Genomic DNA, 19,608 nt, shown 5'->3' on the forward strand with positions numbered 1-19,608 from the left:
CTCCTCTCCCCTTCACCGTGCCTTGTTATCTACTTCGGTACCAAGAGGTTTCAAATCAGCCGCCAAACATCCGGAATGGTTTGCAGCTATGCGTGAAGAGATGGCTGCACTTCATCATAATCACACATGGGAGTTGATTCCACGACCAAACCATGGAAATATTGTTGGTTCTAAATGGGTTTTTCGCACGAAATATCACGCGGATGGATATATTGATCGTCTTAAGGCTCGACTCGTGGCTCAAGGGTTTACACAAGTTCCTGGCCTTGATTATAATGCTACCTTTAGTCCCGTTGTTAAAGCCTCCACGGTACGCATTGTTCTCTCTCTCGCCACATTACATAAATGGCCATTACACCAATTGGATGTTAAAAATGCTTTTCTTAATGGGCATCTTAGTGAAACTGTTTTGATGGATCAACCACCGGGGTTTATAGATCCTCAGTTTCCTACTCATGTTTGTCGTCTAAAGAAGGCTCTTTATGGCTTAAAACAAGCTCCACGCGCTTGGTTTCAACGACTTGGCACTTTTCTCCTTAAGCTCGATTTTTCTTGTAGTCGTGCAGATCCGTCTCTTTTTGTGTATAAGCGAGATGCGTGCCTTTTTATATCTCCTTGTCTATGTAGATGATATAATTCTTACCGGCAACAATTCTTCCATTATCCGTAATTTTATTTCACGGTTACACTCAGAATTCGCAATCAAAGATCTTGGTAAGCTTAGCTATTTCCTTGGCTTTAGGTACTTTATACGGAATCTGGCTTATTTCTTAGTCAGTCTAAGTATGCGTGCTAAGTTGCTTGATTCAAAACCTGTGCCTACTCCTTTGCCCACAGTTGAAAATTATATCACGCATGGAAAACCTTTTGATGATCCTACTTTGTATCGCTCTCTAGTAGGTGCCTTACAATATCTTACTATTACTCGTCCTGATCTTTCTTATGCGGTTAATCAGGTGAGTCAGTTTCTTCTTGCACCAACCATCGATCATTTCCAGGCAGTTAAGCGTATCATTCGCTATGTGAAGGGTACTGTTGCTTATGGTTTGATGTTCAGTCACTCTCCGGCTCCTACTTTACTTGGTTATTTTGACGCAGACTGGGCTCGTTGTATTGAAACTCGTAGGTCTACTTACGGTTATTCAATTTTTCTAGGAGGAAATCTTGTTTCTTGGAGTGCAAAGAAGCAACCTCCTGTTTCTCGGTCTAGTTGTGAGTCCGAGTATCGTGCTCTTGCAAATACTACTACTGAAATTATCTCGGTCTAGTTGTGAGTCCGAGTATCGTGCTTTTACCTCCGGATCGGCCTACTATCTCATGTGACAACAAAAGTGCCGTGTTTCTAAGTCAAAATCCGATCTCTCACAAGCGGTCGAAGCATATCGATATTGATTATCATTTTCTTCGTGAACTTGTTTCGTCAGGGCGTCTCTACACTAAGTTTGTTCCTACAACGTTACAACTTGCGGATATTTTCACTAAAAGTTTACCAAGGCCGCAGTTTGAAAGCTTTCGGACCAAGTTACGTGTTGTTCCACCACCTGTTCACTTGAGGGGGGTATTATTGTACTCCTATATTTTAGATATTCTATTGTATCTTTTCTTATTCTCCAAGATTGTAAGCATTATATATATCAATGAAATATATCCCACTTCCTTATAGTTGTATTAGTATCTTGAGTGTGAAGTTTTGTACGATCAGTAGAAGTTAATAAATTGTTAACTAATATTGCAGGTACGATAATACAGTTATTTGGTGTTGGTCCACCTTCTTCATGTGGCTAATTGCTAAATTTATTACGCCTAATTTGTGTTTTTTCATGTTTTCAATAATGGGAAGTGATTCGTACACAACCTATTTTTCGCCATACACCACCAAATGTGCTTCACATGGTTGTACAGTACAACACTGTAAAGCATATTTGGTGGTGTATGGCTAAAAATAGGTGGTGTACGAATCATCACCCTTCAATAATACCCTCTTCTTAGCCATATAAGGCGGAACATTAAAAAAGTTGCGGCAAAAAATGGCATATATTATAGGAACATGAATCGTTACACACCACTTTTTATCCATGTACACCTAATTATCTATTATAACTTTAATTGTATTCAGAATAATAATATAAGTTTAATTTTATAGATTAATTCAAGGGTATAATTGTGAATTTATGAGATAAAAATGTACATGAATCAAAAGTGGTATGTAAGGATCACCTTTCTATATTATATTATACTATAGTATATACTAAGACCATTATTAATGTGGATGGAGCTTCTTGAGGACAAAAGGGGGTGGTGGCCCCCTTGATTTTTTCGTAACTAGTGTATATATTGTGAAAATAGAGTCAAATTGTATTACTTTTATTCATTTTGCTCTCCTAAAATACTGACTAGATCCATTTGTCTGGAGAGTTTTATGAATATGTTGTGTGTTATGTTTCCTTATTCACATTTAACTTGTCTTCTTTTTATTACTCCTAGAAGAATATTCAAATGAAATCTATATTTAAGTTGAGATTGAGGGGACAAATCTCAGCCTTTAGATTAAGATTGATCAACGGATCAGATTAAAAGTCCCAATATATGGCGGAGGGGTATTTTCGTCCACACAGGCAAAATATGTTATACACCCACCGCTTGGAATTTCATTCCATCGTATCTGTATTTCACACACAAACACACACTTCTTTCTAGGGTTTCAACATCGACCGCTAATTTCCTTCGATCAACACCGATCAAAGCTGCCATTATCAACAATCATCAACAGCTATACACATTAATCGATTATCTTCCATCAAACATGGCTAAATCGGAGCATTCTCTAATCAAAAAATCGTCGTCGGCTGAAAAGCATGTTCCGGCTAATAAAAAAGCTCCGGCCAAAACTACTGGTAATTTTAACAAGTTTTGTTGATGTTCGTTTATAATCAATCAAGTTTGTTTGTATTCCTTTGATGATTTCAAATTTCAGGGTTTCGTCATATAGCATTCGTGTGTGTGCTTCTTTAAGCACATGATTTTTGTTGTGATTGTTTAATATGTGCTTTTTATCTTCTTTATGAGTTGCACATTTGTTGTTCTTAAATCAGATTGTATGTATAAGTTTTGTTATTACCTTTTAGGTTTTATCAATCACATGTGATTATTACAAGAAATCACTTTCGAATACACATTTAGCTGTTATATTTGCTTCTTTAATCACATGTTATTCGTTGTGATTGTTTAATATGTGCTTTTTATCTTTTGTATGAGTTGCACACCTTTTAGGTTTTATTCAATCACATGTGATTATATAATAAATCACTTTTGAAATCTGTTAACAAATGTTATTTGCTTCTTTAATCACATGTTATTTGTTGTGATTGTTTAATATGTGCCTTTTATCTGTGTATGAGTTGCATATCTGTTGTTGCTAAATCAGAGTGTAAGTATAAATTTTGTGAGTATCTTCTAGGTTTTTTCAATCACATGTGATTATACAAGAAATCACTATGGAATTCACATTTAGCTGTTAACAAATGATATCACCTTTGATTTGTTTTGTTCAATGTTACTGATTTACTTTTGTAAATCACATTTTTCAGGTAAAAGAAAACACCAGTCTGTTACCAATGCCGTTGATAATCCCAAACAGAAACACAAAGTTAAGGATGTTCCTTCTGATGATGAAGTTGAGTCTAAGCTACCTGCTCTTAGGCTAAGGACAACACCGACGCAGTTTGCAAAGGTGATGTGTTCGTTGACCCCCGAACAAAAAGTTTGTGTCACGAGACTTGGGTTTCGTTCTTTAATTGGGTTTAATATAGACCAATTGCCGGGTAATCTTGTTTACTATGTTGTTGACAATTTCGATGGTGATGAGATGATAATAAAGACTCAAAAAGGAAACATTAAGGTTGATTCCCAAGCTGTCCACGATGTGTTTGGACTCGAAGATGTTGGTACTGATATAGACACCTTGGAACTCAAGCTTGGTAGTCTTTTTGTTCAAAATTGGTTGAATCAGTTTCCACCACCCCCGTTTGTCACCCGTTCATCTTCACTGTGTTCTAAGATCCTGACCTCAACGGAAGTTGATAGTATCTTTCAGATGAACTTTATCATGTTGTTTGCAAGCACGATGGTGTCATGTGAAAGAAATGGGAAAGTGAGTTCGTATGTGTTGATGAGGTTGTCTGACGATGTTGATATTTCAAGTATCAACTGGTCCATGTTTCTTCTTTCTTCATTGAAATATAGCAAAAATGGATGGAACAGAAATGATCCCAACTGTTTCTACACCGGTGCTGCTACTTTTCTCACCGTGAGTTATCTTTTCATTATCTATATATCATATATGATTTTCAACAATCTTTTTTACGAATTGGTTTGATAACTATGATTTTTTTTTCGTGTTTGTTTCTTAGCTGCTCTATCTCGACCGTACAAAGTTTGATTCTTTTCCTGTTGTTCGTGGGCGTCCAGTTTTCAAGAACTGGAAAGGAGCCATTGCGGTTCGTGCAAAGAAAGAGGCTGAGCTCGGATCATTTGGGCTGTTGGAACTTGCAGATGAATATGACGAAGAAGCAGAAAATGGGGAGGGTTTTCTCAAACTTGAAGATGAGGATAAGGCTGATCTGCGTGCGATTGAGGTATGTTTTTTTTTTTATTTTTTTTTTTATTATAATTCAAACACCTGTTTTTACTAATTAAATCATGCTGTGTTAGTATGATTTTTTGTATTCAATCACCTGTGATTGAATTTTTGTATACAATCACATGTGATTTTATGATAAAATCACATGTGATTGATTTTTTGTATACAATCACCTGTTTTCACTAATTAAATAATACTTGGTCTGATTATACATTCAGTAAATAATATTATATTATGCGATAACTTTGATCTTTTTTTATAACTATTCTAAGCTTTTTGCACATTATATGCAGGGTTATTGGGAAGTTATCGAGGAGAAGTTTAAATTGGTCAATGAGTTGAAGCATTTTTTATCACGGACAATACGTGAAAGTTTGTCCAAGTACCCAGATGAGAAGATATTGATATCTTATGAAAAGAAGTTGAACGAAGTCTTTAAAATGGATGTGTGTGATGTGAAGACTGACGATGAGATGGAGGATGAGTCAGAGGGAAAAGACGATGATGATGTCAACAATGATGAGTCAGAGGGAAAAGACGATGATGATGAGAAGAAGGCCGAGTCAGAGGGAACTGACGATGATGATGACGATGATGATGACCACGATGATGATGAGAAGAATGCTGATTCGGAGAAAAAAGATGATGAATGTGTTGATGTAAACAAGGTTGAGTCTGAGAAAAAGATTGATGATGGGCAATCCAAGGCTGATGATGATGTGAATGATAAGCAAGAAGTTAATCTTGATTCCGATGATCCAATTGTTCCAGTTGTGACAGAAGTTGTAGGTCCAAAGGTTGCTGAGAAAGATGTTGACAAAGATCAAAATGAAGAAGAGTACACATCTTTGACACAATGGTTTAACAACAACGTTAATGAGGTCGTTGATATTTGTGAAATTATATCTTTACTTAATGCACCAACAAGTCTTACATGGTTACCTGTTCATAATACTCCAACAATGATGAATTTAACACCGCCTACTTTTCATCTCTTATCTCAGGAGGATAAATATGAGAACAAGGAGTATGATGAAGCTGTGAAATTGTTAGACAAGGGCAAGTTGGCAAGCAGCCCTGAAGTTGGAAAAACGTTACCGAAACAAACGGCTGTCCAGTCAAAGAAATTTTGTAAAAAAGCTATAAAGAAAGATCGGACAATCGTTCTTAGATCTGCTTATATCAACAAGCTGACTGTTGTGTCTGACATTCTGACAAACTCTGAGCTTATTTTGGCTATGGAATTATTTTCGATGAAGCTTAGCCCTTCGTGAGTTTTCTAAAATTTTTCCTTTTAATACATACAAATCCTTCTGCTTTATAAGCCAATCACATGTGATTATATTATGAAATCACATGTGATTATATTCTGAAATCACATGTATTAAACTAAACCCCCCCCCCCCTCCTTTTTTTTTTGTTTGTTAGTGAGACTGTTTTTGAATCAAGAAAAGGCAGCATGATACACCGTCTTAGTTTGGAATCACTTTGCCCCGATGTTTATGTTGAGGCTAGTGTAATTGATTTATGGAGCTTTATACTGAACGAAGAGCAAAAGTACAGAGGACAATCTAGCCCGTCTAGGTTTTTTTTCCCTTCTTCAATCATTGTAAGTTTTATCGTTTAAAAATTTTTATGTACTATATTAGCTTGCTGTTTCTATCTGTGTGTTATGGTTCTTAATACTTAGTCACATGTGATTGTTATATATAATCACATGTGATTGTTATATATATAATCACATGTGATTATTATAGATATAATTACATATTATTGTTATATATGATCACATGTGTTATTTTATTTACAGTATTCTTACTTGTATGACAACAAGAACATGAAAAAGGAAGATAAGCTGATGATAATCAAAGAAAGTGCTAATGCTTGGTTTCGATTTTTTCCAAAGCTTGCGTCACTCCGAAAAGTTGATCTTGTATGTTATTTCTAGCTTACATTTGTAGGTCTATTTGCCTTTATATCATAATCAATTATTTGTGTTCTAATAATTTCTTTCTTTTTTGATTTTTTACAACAGGTATTTTTCCCAATCTGCAGACATGGGCATTTCTTTGTCTTGGTGATTGACATGAAAGTTCCCAAGCTCTACATACTTGACAACTCTTCGGTAGTTAAAAACTATGCTGCAAGATACGCCAAAGTTTTCAATCTTTTGGTTAGTGTTTATTATAATATCATTACTTGTACGTTTTCCACTTCAATATCAGTTTTTTTTGCTTCCCCTGTTTACACTTAATGTTTTTAAACATCTGCTCAATCATTAATTTAATAACTATTCATTTTTTATGATTTTGTTTTTTCCAGCTATATGCTTTTGCTGAACATATGAAATTTCATAAGCATCCTTTTGCAAATCAAATTGAAAAATTGGAACGAATTAGGATTTCGCTGCCATGGAAAACAATAGATAATGTTGTGGATTGTGGCGTGTTTGCTATGTTCCACATGGACATGTTTAAAGCAAGATCAGAGAATGAGTGGTCTGATGTATTGGTGCCTGAGTCGGCTGAACAAAAGAATCAGCTACGGAAGCTGAGGATTCGCTATGCATCGAAGATTTTGTCGCATGATCTAAACATACATGCTGAGCAGATGTTAAGAAATGCAAGAAATTTTGCCGCATTCCATGAAAAGAAAGATTATAGGAAGGTTATCATTTCTGCAAAACAATCAAGAGGTGTCCGAGTTGAAAAGGCTAAAAATAAGAGGTGCATGACCAGCAATCTAATGAAGAGTGAAGTTTTTTGAAGATGTATTTTATTGTTCTGCTTTGATAGTTCAGTGTATGGTTAGATGTAGATGGTTGGAAAGATGTGTTTTGGTTAATGACATGTTAGTGGTTAGATGTTGATGGCTCTTTTGGTCAAGATGTTTTTTGGTTAATGACATGCTACTTGATATTTTAATGCATGGTTTAGATGTTCATATATTTATTGTCTCTAATGCTTGGATGGTTATGATTCTTGGTGGTTGATGGTTGATTAAAAATACTATACAGCTACAAGTTATTCCTCATGCAATCACATGTGATTTTTGCATTTGCAATCACAAGTGATAATACATAACAATCACATGTGATATTACATATATAATCACTTGTCTTATTCAATCAAATCTGATGGTAATATAAAATCACATGTGATTGAACTACTTAATCACATGTGATTTTAGTATATAATCACAACCGTTAACATCACATGTGATTGAACTACTTAATCACATGTGATTTTAGTATATAATCACAACCGTTAACATACATTATGTGATATAAAATCACATGTGATTGAACTACTTAATCTCATGTCATTGTCTTCAAATCTGATTGTAATATAAAATCACATGTGATTGAACTACTTAATCACATATGATTTTAGTACATAATCACAACCGTTAACTACATTCTTTTACAAATTGATTTTGCAAAGACCTCTCACCACCATTAGGACCCATCACATGGTTTTTGGGTTTAGGGACTAATTGATTTTACAAATGATTCTTAATGTCATTGGCTTTATTCAATCACATGTGATTATAATATAAAATCACATGTGATTGAACTACTTAATCACATGTGATTACAGTATATAATCACAACTGTTGATATACATTCTGTAAAATCAAAACCATAAATAAAAAATGTTCCAAACACATTAACAATTTTTAACAGTTGTTCTTGAAATAAAGTAACAAAATATAAAAAAAATGAAAGTCAAACATTTAATAGGGAAACCAAAATTAACAATTGTACGAATATAAAAAATAAAAAATAAAAAATAAAATCAACGTTTGTCTTTGTCACAACCCCTGCAATTGTGTTCATGTGATCCACAATTACTGCAAGTAATCTTTCTTTTTTTGCTTTCCAAAATTCCTTTCTCTTTTCCACTCATGAGACGCTTATCTTTTCCACAACCTTTGTATCTCCCAACCGGTGGGTTTTGTATGTCTAATGAATTAGGTTTTGAAACACCAACCATTTCTTGTATGACATCATCTTTTTTCTTAAACTGTTTTGGCACTTGAGCCTCAACTTCTTTCTTCACCATTTTAACTTTTTCAAGAAGCACTTGTAGCATCGTTTCATCCTGCCCAATTAGTTCAACACAATCATCAATAAGTGATGTGATTTCATTAATAGAATTTTGAACAGCAATGTTTTCGTTGCCATATCTGTTTCTCCTTGATCTTAACTCTGGTGGTATTATATCCCTTCTCCAACGCCTCATTATGTATTTTTCAGGGATTTCATCTATATTATCGTTCTTCAATACCCAAAAACAATGTCTACAAAGAAGACCAAATCTTAGATAGTGTCTACATGTACATATTATTGATCCATCTTGGCGGTTATGAAGTACCTTCATAATGAAAAAAGTATGAAACTGATGTATAAGCCAATCACAAGTGATAAGTACATATTTAAATATGACAACTGACGTATAAGTCAATCACAAGTGATAAGTACCTATTTAAACTATTTTAACAAGTGAGATTCAAACTATTGCACAAATGTTATTCCATACATGAAAAAATATGTAAATTAGTTTACCTTGTATTTGAAGAACTCTTTTTCTTCATTCGAGCCTTCCCTTTTATCCTCCATACTTGAGCCTTCATCTTTTTTCCCTTCATTCGAACCTTCATTTTTCTTCCCTTCATTCGAGCATTCCTTTCTCTTTTCCAATTTCTCTTTAACAACAAATATTTCCGTGTATTCCTCTTTGTCCATTTTATCCAACGAACATTTATACAAAGCTGCAACAATCTCTTGTTGAATAATCAGAAAAATTGTATTCGTGTATACCTTCGATGCATGTTTTTCAATTCTTAGCAACGTTAATAATTTTGGGTTTTTCTTGATTGTCTGTACATCCAAAGATTCTTGTTTTGACCTCTGTTTTAACATGGCAGATTCAAAGCCGTCCATAAAAGTCAACAGATTTGATGCAGATCTTGTAAAGTGTGAAAAAAAAGCATTTTCACTCTCTGATCTTGAAGTAGTTCGCATCAAACCAAACATTTCAGTCTCGATGAAATATGCTGGTATCCAACTTGATCTAACATCAAACATATATTTGAACCAACTGTCATTCTTCAATGAAAAATCGTCCATCAACTTTTCCCATTTTTCTTCAAAAACAGTTGGTTCTATGTACATATTCCACACAATTTTATCAAATCTCTTCTTGAAGTCTTTTTCTTGTTTGTCTTCAATATTAGGATTTGCTTCTTGAATCTGTAATCACATTTGATTGGTTAATAATTCATATTAAGAAAATTATGTATATGTATCATTAACCATTTCAATCGCATGTGATTAGTTACATGTAGTCTTCAATAACAAAACTCATACCTTTGATGGCACCTTCCTCATAATGTGCCACATGCATAGTCTATGCTTTGCCGTCTTAAAGACCTCTTTTATGGCTATCGCCATTGATTTATCCTGATCTGTCACAATCATGTTTGGCTCTTTCCCGAATGTCTTCTTGAAGCAATTAAGTAGCCATTTGTAACTCTCGGCTGTTTCATCCTTGATCATTGCCGCAGCAACAGTGACACACCTACGGTGGTTATCTATTCCAGTAAATGGTACAAACTTGAGGTTGTACCTGTTAATAAAAAGACAATGTTAGAAACTCAGATAAGCCAAACAACCTGTCAATCACATGTGATTAGAAGCTGTAAAAACCAGGTATCATACCTGTTAGTTCTATATGTTGCATCAAATGAGATAACATCACTAAACTCCTTGTAGTTGCACTTTGCAACTTCATCCGCCCAGAAAATAGAATGTAATTGACTTTTTTCAAGCTTGTACTCAAATGAAAAACCAGGAACATATTTTTTCCTTTCTTCCATTTTGTTAACGAGCATTTGAGAATCAGTTGCATTGATAAACACATTCAAATCTCGTTTCCAGTTTCTGAAGTCAATTACAGTTCCATGAACATTTTTTTCAGACCCTTTCATATTGCTGTAAACTTCGTATGCCTTTGTTGGACCAATATTTGATACCGTCGAATGGTATACAAACAACTTCTCTGCATACCTCATTTGTCTTTCCTTTTTACTTAAATGTCTGTATTCTATCGGTAGCAACTCATGATTATGTTGTTCTTCAAAGTCAGCAAGAACGAAAGTATCTGTTCCATACACCCGGTCGAATCTAACTTTAGCCCTACATCCTGTGCATTCCATGTTGCTTTTCCGAATTGGCTTTTTAGTTTCTTGTAATGTGTCAAAGTAGACTTCCTTTGGTGTGCCAGCCTTGTTGCATAAGTAATACTTTTGTTTGACTAATCCAGATTTTGCAGTTTTTTGTCCAGCCTTTCTTATGTCAAAACATGCATGATATGCATATAACCTATACATCTCTTCACATTGATCAAGTGTTCCATAATTATGACCAATGACCGGTAAGAAAAGTTTGTCAACAATTGGTGCATAATACAATGATCCACCCGGTGTTTCGTTTTTACGTGTTGCAGTTGCTTTTGGTGAATTATAATCTGTGGAAAACAAATTACAATGTTAATTGAATGTTTAACTGAAATAAGAGACAATATGTCACATAATATATTATCATATAACGCAATCACATGTGATTCAATAAGTAAAAATTTACAACAATTCTATTTTCAACTTCATCTTCATTGTATTCATCAGTAATCACTTTAAATCCCAGTAATGTATTATCATAAAACAATCACATGTGATTTTTACAAGAAATTACATGTGATTTTACACCAGATATTACTTAAAGTCACAAAAACACTAATTCATTAAAAGCTAATCACATGTGATTGAATGAGTAAAAATTTAAAACAATTCGATTTTTATCTTCATCTTCATTGTATTCATCAGGAACCACTTTTAAATCCCAGTAATGTATTATCATAAAACAATCACATGTGATTTTACAATATATTACATGTGATTTTACACAAGACATTACTTAAAGTCACAAAAACACTAATTCATTAAAAGCTAATCACATGTGATTGAAGACGAAACGATATACATACCATCATCATTCTGGATTTTGTTGATGTCTTCATCACTGATATCGTATTCCCTCTCTGGTTCCATTGCTTAAATTGAAGGTGTATATGAATTGATTGATCAATGAATTCGTATGTTAAGCAATTCGGAGTGAACGTGTGATTATCAATCTAAGTTAACGACGTTAGGTAATCGTATAATCAAGCAATCCGACTGAATTAATCAGAGTTAATGACGGAATCGAACTGTTTGTTCGCCGGATAATCGTCAATCGCCATCACCAGGATCGTTTAGGGTTTTTGAAGGTTTTCGTTCGAGAGTGATTTGTTTCGTAGTAGGATTTCTATTTTTTGTAAAATGACCATAATACCCTCGCTGTATTAATTGGTGCTTTAATCTGGATCATTGATTAAAAGTGATCCAAAGGCTGAGAACCGCCCCTTGGATTTCAACCTTTTTAATGGTTTCTTTGGAATACAACTCTACTCCGTAATTAGTTCTTTCATTTTAATTGTGTATCTCTTAAAAAGTATGTTTAACTTTTCATTCTAACTCTATTAATTCTTCTAAAACTATTGTAAGTTAGTATATTTAATTTGGTCTCGACTTCACGCATAACCCTTACGGTTTGAATTTATTTGATTAACTAAGTCGTTCAAGTTCAATGTACTTCGGCCCCCCTAATATTAGTGTTCAAGTTCTGACACTGGTGATGAGAGTGATGGGGTGTGACGGGTGTTTTTGTGAGGTATAGTACTGATTTGACAAAGGTGATGGCGTGATAGAGTTTGTAGTGGTATGAGGTGATGGTTGTGTGATGAGATAATTGGTCCCACATTTTAGTTATTATATTATTTTTATTAATTTAATTAAACTATAAATATATATACCTAAATCCTGATTGATTAAAATTTTTGTCACGCCTCAGATTTCTTCCGTGAAGCTCACATCACGCCAACAACATTTTCCTTCCATCACGCCCCATAGTGGCGTGATAGGGGCGTGATGAAGGTAAAAAAGGTTCAATCACGCTGCACTACTTGTGGTCTAAAGACATAGGTGAATGGTGACCCCTGATTAGTCAGGGTACTATTCACAATTTTCTTTTTTAATATTTTTTTTCTAGCAACCAAGGGCATGCTCTTCTCACGTGTTTTTTTTACTCTTCACATTTTTTTGATTTTTTTAAACTTTTTAAACTTTTTTTTTATTTTTATTTTTTTTTGTTTCTTTGATACGTCTTTTATTACTTGGGGAAAGTTGGTGGGATAACATATATGAACACGTAGTATGTCTTTTATTACTTGGGAAAAGTGAATGAGATAGCAATTATGAACACATGGAACAACTATTACTCTTGAATTTTTATATTTGTTCACGATTTGATTAATTAAAATCATTCCAGCGAAGCGGGATTCCACAACTCTTGTTTAAAACTTTTACCCAACAAAGATGCAGTGGCGAGTTTAGTGCATGAGGGGGTGGGGTCCTATGACCCACTAGCGTGGAAAAACTATATACAATATACTCTTCAAATTGTATAAAATATTACTAAATTTAACTATAGGATTATATTTTTAAAATTTATAATTTTTTTAAATAAACAACCACTAAAGTGTCATTCAAATATAATTAACTTTAAAATTTCTTTTTACACCCCATTGAATTGTCATATTGGATTCGTCACTGCAAAAACCTATATATACAATGAAATAAATATGATGGAAGCTGATTGTTTTTTTTTGGGGGGCACAAAACAGATATTAAATTGAAAGAACTTTTCACGAAAAAGTGAAAAAGTAAAGCTACAAACATTAATCAACTTGGACTTACATAGACTATTGTCCAGAAAATTATAAAACAGATCAGAGGCAAATCCCCCTGCTGCTAACGAAACAAAAGGTAGTGGCGACTCTACCCTAAGACCCGTGAGGTCACGGAACACCACTAGATTAAAATTTTACATAGAAAATACTCTTTAAAATTTATAGGACACCACTAAATTCAATTACAGGACCCCATATATTTTTCGAATTTATAGTTTTACCTTTAAATTGTATAGGACTCCACTAAATTTAGCTACTCTGACCACATATACTTTTCGAATTTGTAGTTTTTTAAAGTTAAATAACCACTAAAATAGCCTTGAAATATAATTAGTGCTGAAAGAATTCGGGGATTTCATTGGGTTCTGATCTTAGAATCGCCACTGACAAAAGGCCTCTACAATATATTTATCAAATAGGACCAAAAGGAGACCAATTTAAGCTTCCTGTAACAACACCCATAGATGCAACCAACCAAATTTATAAAAGAAGAGCCACACATTTGTTAGAATTTATGAGACATTCGAAGACTTTCAACTTGATCGCGTAGTGAAGCTCAACACGTATATGTCCCCAGTGGCGGAAGCAGGATTTTCTTTCACCGGGGGCGAATTTTTTTTTTAAAACGTAGCAATTTATTGGACTAAATATAGAGGCTTTTGGGTAAAATTTGAAAGTTTTTAGGCAAAATTTGAATGTTTTTGGACAATATTTGAAGGTTTTGGGCAAAATATGTAGGTTTTGGCGCAAAAAAAATCCACTGGGGTAAAGTTAAAAAAATCGAAATTTTTACACTCAAAATTGCTGAAAATTGTTGAAAATTGCAAATCCACTGAGCGCGGACGCCACTTGCCCCTACATAAAACCCCCCATGTATGTCCCTACAAAAACCACATTGAAACTATCTATCCAAATTGTCCCCAAAGAAGTCGGTCCTACCAACTCCAAAAAAACCCCGCTGTAATACACATTCAATTGATTCAATCCATATAACCTTTGGCCAACCGATCCCATCGCTCCCAACTGAATAAAGATCAATTTGAATCCCGTCCGCAATCGTGTACACTTTCTTACCCACTGAATATCATGCTTCCTATTATTATGAAGTATAATAGGACTTAGCATGCATAACAAGGTTTGAAGTTACCTTGTCTCATATTGATCTAAAGCTACTGAAAACCTCATATCCCATGACATGTCACCCTTCTCACCTTATTTAGTACCATCAAGGATAATAGGAACCAACAAATCTAATAAAGTATGAAGTTATGTTTCTTCATAAAATACAAAGAATCTAAAATCCAACGAATCCGATATTGATAGAATATAGTTATTGAGTATTATTGATCAACTATATATAATGATTACATGAATATTCTAGAAAACCTAACACAAATCTAATGGACCGAACCCGTATATACAATTGGGTTGGGCCACAACTATACACTACTAATATATTCTAATACTTCCCGCAGTTGGAGCGAGTGTAAAATACATACGCTCAAACTGAAACGTAAATACAAAAATACATGATATAATGATATAAACAAGTAAAACTAAAAATAACAAAGCCTTCATGTTGGAGCTTGTAGTCTTGACTTCTTGGTTTGATGTTCTTTCTTTCATTCTTTTTTTTTTTTTTTCGTATAAGAGAGTAAGAAGCATAGAGAAAACAAAGAGTTTTATTTTTGGAAAAGAAATCAAGAAGAATCAGGAAAAAGAATATAAATATGACACATATAAATTAAAATATTGAAGTAGAATGAAAGAAATTTTGTTTCGAAGATATTGTGAAAATTTTTTTTTTTTTTTTTTTTTTGGAAAGTGAATATAAGGAGGTTGAGAAGATCTAGACATCAAGAAACGGAATTCTTTTTTTTTTTTTTTTTTCTTTTTAAGGAAGAATATGAGAAATATTGAGGTTTTTTTTTTTTTTTTTTAAATCGAACTAAGAGGGAAAAATTAGATAGAAAAAGAAAAAAAAATAGGCGATTAATCCAAGAGGAGTATAAGGGTTTAGAAAGATACATATACTATCAAAGTAGAAGGAAATTGGAGTATAAGGGTTTAGAAAGATATACTATCAAAGTAGAAGGAAATTGCTGGACGTAGATGTAACTTTGGTTTGATGTTAACAAACACAACACATGCATGTATACATGCATCAAAAAGTATAGCAATCGAACGGAGAAAGAAAAAAAAAGCGTGGAATGCAAAACCTAGGAAAATAGACTAGAAAAAGAGAATGAAGAGATCAAGAATTCGATGCATTTGACAGCAGATTTTTTTTTTCTTAACTATTATTATTATAAGAATAAAAATAAATATAAGATAGATAAAAGAAATTGAAGAAGATTAAAGGAAAAAATGATAGATTTGCGGACGGGGATCGCGAAAAGAAAGAGAGTAAGAAAAGTGGCGGCTGACTGTGAGTCGGTGGCAGCGGCAGACCAGTTCTTGGTGGCGGCGGCAAGAAAAAGAAAGAAGAAACCTAAACATCTGATACCATGATAATAACCCCGTGAGTTATTGAATATTATTGATCAACTATATATAATGATTAAATGAATATTCTAGAAACCCTAACACAAATCTAATGGACCGAACCCGTATATACAATTGGGTTGAGCCACAACTATACACTACTAATATATTCTAATAGATATACCTATATACCATACCATGACCCCAACATTGTTAAGGGCTCAACGTCCGAAATATAACCATTCCCTTTAGAAGAAAATCAAAATAAATCCGGGAATTGATCCTTTAGATGGAAACACCTAACTAAATATCTCCCCAAAATCATAGAGGAAAAATCCAGGGAGCACTATACCAAAAGAATTAATAACTATGATATTTCATATCTATTCATTGCTCTATGTGTATTTTCGGGCACCATTTAGCTAACACAGTATTTAGCTAACACAGTATGATTTTTGAACCTCATGCCTAGACCCCCACATTCTTTTACCATGAATTAAACTTGGACCTTTGTAATCATATTGCCAATCCTACGACCTATATACTTGATCCCTAACCCCTAGTGTTCCACACTGCAATTATCATGGTTTAGCTTTGTTTGGTCGTTCACTACTATCAAACATTCCCTTAAAAAGTTGCTGAACTCCTCATTGTTTTTAATCCCATCTTTGATGTTTTCCTTTGGGTTTAAACGGTTACCATACACGTTAATAGGCTTGCGAGGAAACGCATGTGTCTGAACAGTCCGTGTAACGCCATCTTCATCATCTTGTGTAAGATCGTCGAGTGCTGCTTCTACTTCATCACTTAAATCTTTTGCTTTCAACTTCTTCCTTATGTGCCCCTTTGTTGGACTTCGATGTGTACTGACATTCCCTTCCTTACAATTGAGAGGTTTATTTTATTTTTTATTTTTTTGGAATTTTTCTTATAGATTGCACATGAAGAGCGACAATCCAATGTAGGGCATTGATGAAGATATTTCAGACGAACTACAAAGTTTTAGTTAAGAATCAACTCAACGCATTCCAGCTGAACTAGAAAGTTCAAATCAAGATGAACCAGCTCAAGAGAGTCGGAATGAATCAAATGAAGGATATATACTTCCTCCCAAAGCAAACATAAGAGTTCCACCAAAAAGATATGTTCCCCTTAAAGAAGCTGTTTGATCAAGATATCCAATGGCAAATATAGTTCAGGGGAACATATCAAAATAAATTCAACAATTCAATTCTGCAATATAATTTGAGGAAATCCCAACTACCATTGTGTAACACCCCGAAATTCAATATCAGGGGGAGCCGCACCGCGGGGGTTCTAGCCGCGCCGCGCCTATACACCATATCTGATGGTGAGTTTGTTGAAAAGCTTCTGATGTCAAAATACGCTTAGTGTCGCGCCGCGGGTATTTTGGGCCGTGTCGCGCCTCTTGCTTTGGGCGGAATGATCGATCCTTATTTGACACGACCGTTTATGTTTAACAAGGCAAAAGTAACCATGTTTAAGTGAAAAGGGAGATACTTTGATGTAGTTTTGTGTTTTACGGGTGAGAAAAGAGATTGGTGCGAAACGAGGTAGAAAACGGCATTTAAAGGCAAATTGCGAACAAGAGTGGAGAAGTCAAACATGGAATCAGGAATTAACACTGGCGCAATTTATGCCAGGCGGGCGTAAATTACGCCGCCTATCAGGTCGAGCTCAGGGAAAAAGTGCAAGTCTGGCGTAAAAATACGCCCATTCAGAGAATAACACTGGCGTAATTTACGCCGGGTTGGCGTAAATTACGCCCATACAAAATTGCTGATGCCGAGAATTTCGAATATTAGCTTTGTGATCAAGTTATCCAACCCTTATATAAAGGGAGCATTAGGGTTACGAAAAGGATACTTTTTCCATCAGTTTTTAGTGCAGAGATCAACCCTAAACACATAACAACGCACCATAATCATCATTACTCAAGGATTCAAGCTAGGATTCAAGTGGTGTTCATCATGCAACTTCAAAGAATCTCCATGATCATCATCACCAACATGATTGGCTAGTTCTCTTCTCTTTATCCTTTCCACGAACAATCACACATGTATTAATTTATTCAAGTTTATGTGGTTTATGATGTTTTAATACTTATGTCTTTTGGATTATGATATTGTAAACCAATCAGTTGTTGATCAATGCAAGTTCCATGATTTTGTTATTGCAAGTTGAATTATTGTGATTTAACATTGTGTTCTTGATCCAACTTAGTGTTAATTAGATTAAGGATAAATACATATTGTCTAGGTTGCATAGTTCAATCCCTAGATAGTAGAATTAATGAACTTAAGAAATCTTGTCTATGAGGTTTGATCAATATTTGGTAAACATAATACTTGTTTGAATGAATGCATGCTAGATTGAGATTATGAAAGGATAAAGGCTTTTAATACCATTATTTACATTTCAATCTCTCAATTGCACTTTAGTTTAAGTCTTTAAGCTTGAATTTAGTTGATAATTCTTAGCAGCTCTTACTTAAACAAACAAACAAATCCTGAAATTGCTTGCTATTAACCACTAGTTCCCGTGAAACGAATCCTGCTTACCCTATCTAAAGTAGAGTAATTAGGCTATTTTTGACCGGCCCTTCGACACCGATCAAATTTTGGCGCCGCTGCCGGGAAGATGTGCGCTTGATTGCAAGATCTTATTTTATTTGCTTTCTTGTTAAATTAGAAATGCCATAAAAAGTATAAAACCATAAAAAAAAAATCCAAAAATATTGTTTTCTTTTATTTTGTTTTCTCAGTTTTACGCTCGGTATTCTTGTTTTTGTTGAAGTGCAGGTTAGTGTATGCAAACTCGGAGTTCAGGAGATCAAAATCTTGAGCCTTTAAACCCGAAAATCGAGAAATCTGCAAAAGCTAATCGAAAAGCTACAAGGATATTGAAAAGCTCGACGGTGGCTTCAGCATCAACACAACCACCACTAGAGTCACATCCTATTGTCCCACCAAATTTTCCTAAATCAGACTCCGACGTCGAGGAGGAAGTTTTTGTTCAGCAAACCGAAATGGCTGACCGTGAAAGAGGAGTAGATACCTACTGCCAACTGGGTGACTATGAGGACCATTCACCCATCGTTTTTCCCACCCAAGAAGGGGGAAACACTTGGAGATTTGAGGTTCAACCTCAACTCATCTCCATTTTTCCAACCTACCGAGGTATGGCTGATGAGGTACCGTATGAGCACATCACCGAGTTCAACGAAATTTGTGCTACTAATCAGGTAAACAGATTTACTGACAATGAGGTACGCCTTCGCTTATTTCCTTATTCATTAAAAGACAAGGCGAAACGTTGGTTTTTATCCTTACTCGCCCGGAGTATTAATACTTGGGCGGAAATGAAAAAACGGTTTTTAGAGGAATTTTACCCGATAAGTAAGACCTCGGACATGCGTACGCAAATAAAATCTTTTAGTTAATTGCCTGGTGAACTTTTTCATGAAGCGTACGAGCGTCTCAAAGAATTACTTAGGGAATGCCCACACCATGAGATACCAAAATGGGAATTAGTCAAAGTCTTTTATGATAGTCTAGATTCTCAAAATAGGCAATTCCTTTTGGCAGCTAGTGGTGGGGCATTCTTAACACGAAC

At 34.6% G+C, this 19,608-nt stretch overlaps 2 protein-coding genes across 2 annotated transcripts; one reads left to right on the plus strand and one right to left on the minus strand.

Annotated features, from left to right (window-relative positions):
- The first annotated feature begins 785 nt into the window (after window positions 1-785).
- Window positions 786-7,405, plus strand: LOC139863905 (uncharacterized). The gene is made up of 11 exons (XM_071852508.1): window positions 786-1,212; window positions 1,269-1,558; window positions 2,570-2,894; window positions 3,588-4,306; window positions 4,410-4,634; window positions 4,933-5,520; window positions 5,644-5,909; window positions 6,068-6,248; window positions 6,450-6,572; window positions 6,675-6,812; window positions 6,962-7,405. The coding sequence occupies exons 1-11, from the start codon at window positions 786-788 to the stop codon at window positions 7,403-7,405; spliced, it is 3,726 nt and encodes a 1,241-aa protein (XP_071708609.1).
- Window positions 7,406-8,436: 1,031 nt separating this feature from the next.
- On the minus strand, window positions 8,437-11,749 carry LOC139863906 (protein FAR1-RELATED SEQUENCE 5-like). The gene is made up of 5 exons (XM_071852509.1): window positions 11,686-11,749; window positions 10,362-11,169; window positions 10,011-10,269; window positions 9,207-9,893; window positions 8,437-8,919 (listed from the first exon to the last, which is right to left on the minus strand). Exons 1-5 carry the CDS (start codon window positions 11,747-11,749, stop codon window positions 8,437-8,439), a joined length of 2,301 nt encoding a protein of 766 aa, XP_071708610.1.
- Between the last annotated feature and the right edge of the window lie 7,859 nt (window positions 11,750-19,608).

The sequence above is a fragment of the Rutidosis leptorrhynchoides genome, chromosome 8 (assembly GCF_046630445.1).
Source record: "Rutidosis leptorrhynchoides isolate AG116_Rl617_1_P2 chromosome 8, CSIRO_AGI_Rlap_v1, whole genome shotgun sequence".
In the NCBI taxonomy this organism is placed as follows: Eukaryota; Viridiplantae; Streptophyta; class Magnoliopsida; order Asterales; family Asteraceae; genus Rutidosis; species Rutidosis leptorrhynchoides.

What these genes read in the sequence shown, in the direction of transcription:
- LOC139863905 (XM_071852508.1), top strand. Translation starts at nt 786, where the DNA reads ATGCGTGCTAAGTTGCTTGATTCAAAACCTGTGCCTACTCCTTTGCCC. An exon ending in GTGCTGCTACTTTTCTCACC is followed by an intron (nt 4,307 to 4,409) that starts GTGAGTTATCTT and finishes TTTGTTTCTTAG; the next exon opens with CTGCTCTATCTCGACCGTAC. An exon ending in TTAACAACAACGTTAATGAG is followed by an intron (nt 5,521 to 5,643) that starts GTCGTTGATATT and finishes CTCTTATCTCAG; the next exon opens with GAGGATAAATATGAGAACAA.
- LOC139863906 (XM_071852509.1), bottom strand. Translation starts at nt 11,749, where the DNA reads ATGGAACCAGAGAGGGAATACGATATCAGTGATGAAGACATCAACAAA. An exon ending in TGAGGAAGGTGCCATCAAAG is followed by an intron (nt 9,894 to 10,010) that starts GTATGAGTTTTG and finishes ATGTGATTACAG; the next exon opens with ATTCAAGAAGCAAATCCTAA. An exon ending in AAGAGTTCTTCAAATACAAG is followed by an intron (nt 8,920 to 9,206) that starts GTAAACTAATTT and finishes TGGGTATTGAAG; the next exon opens with AACGATAATATAGATGAAAT.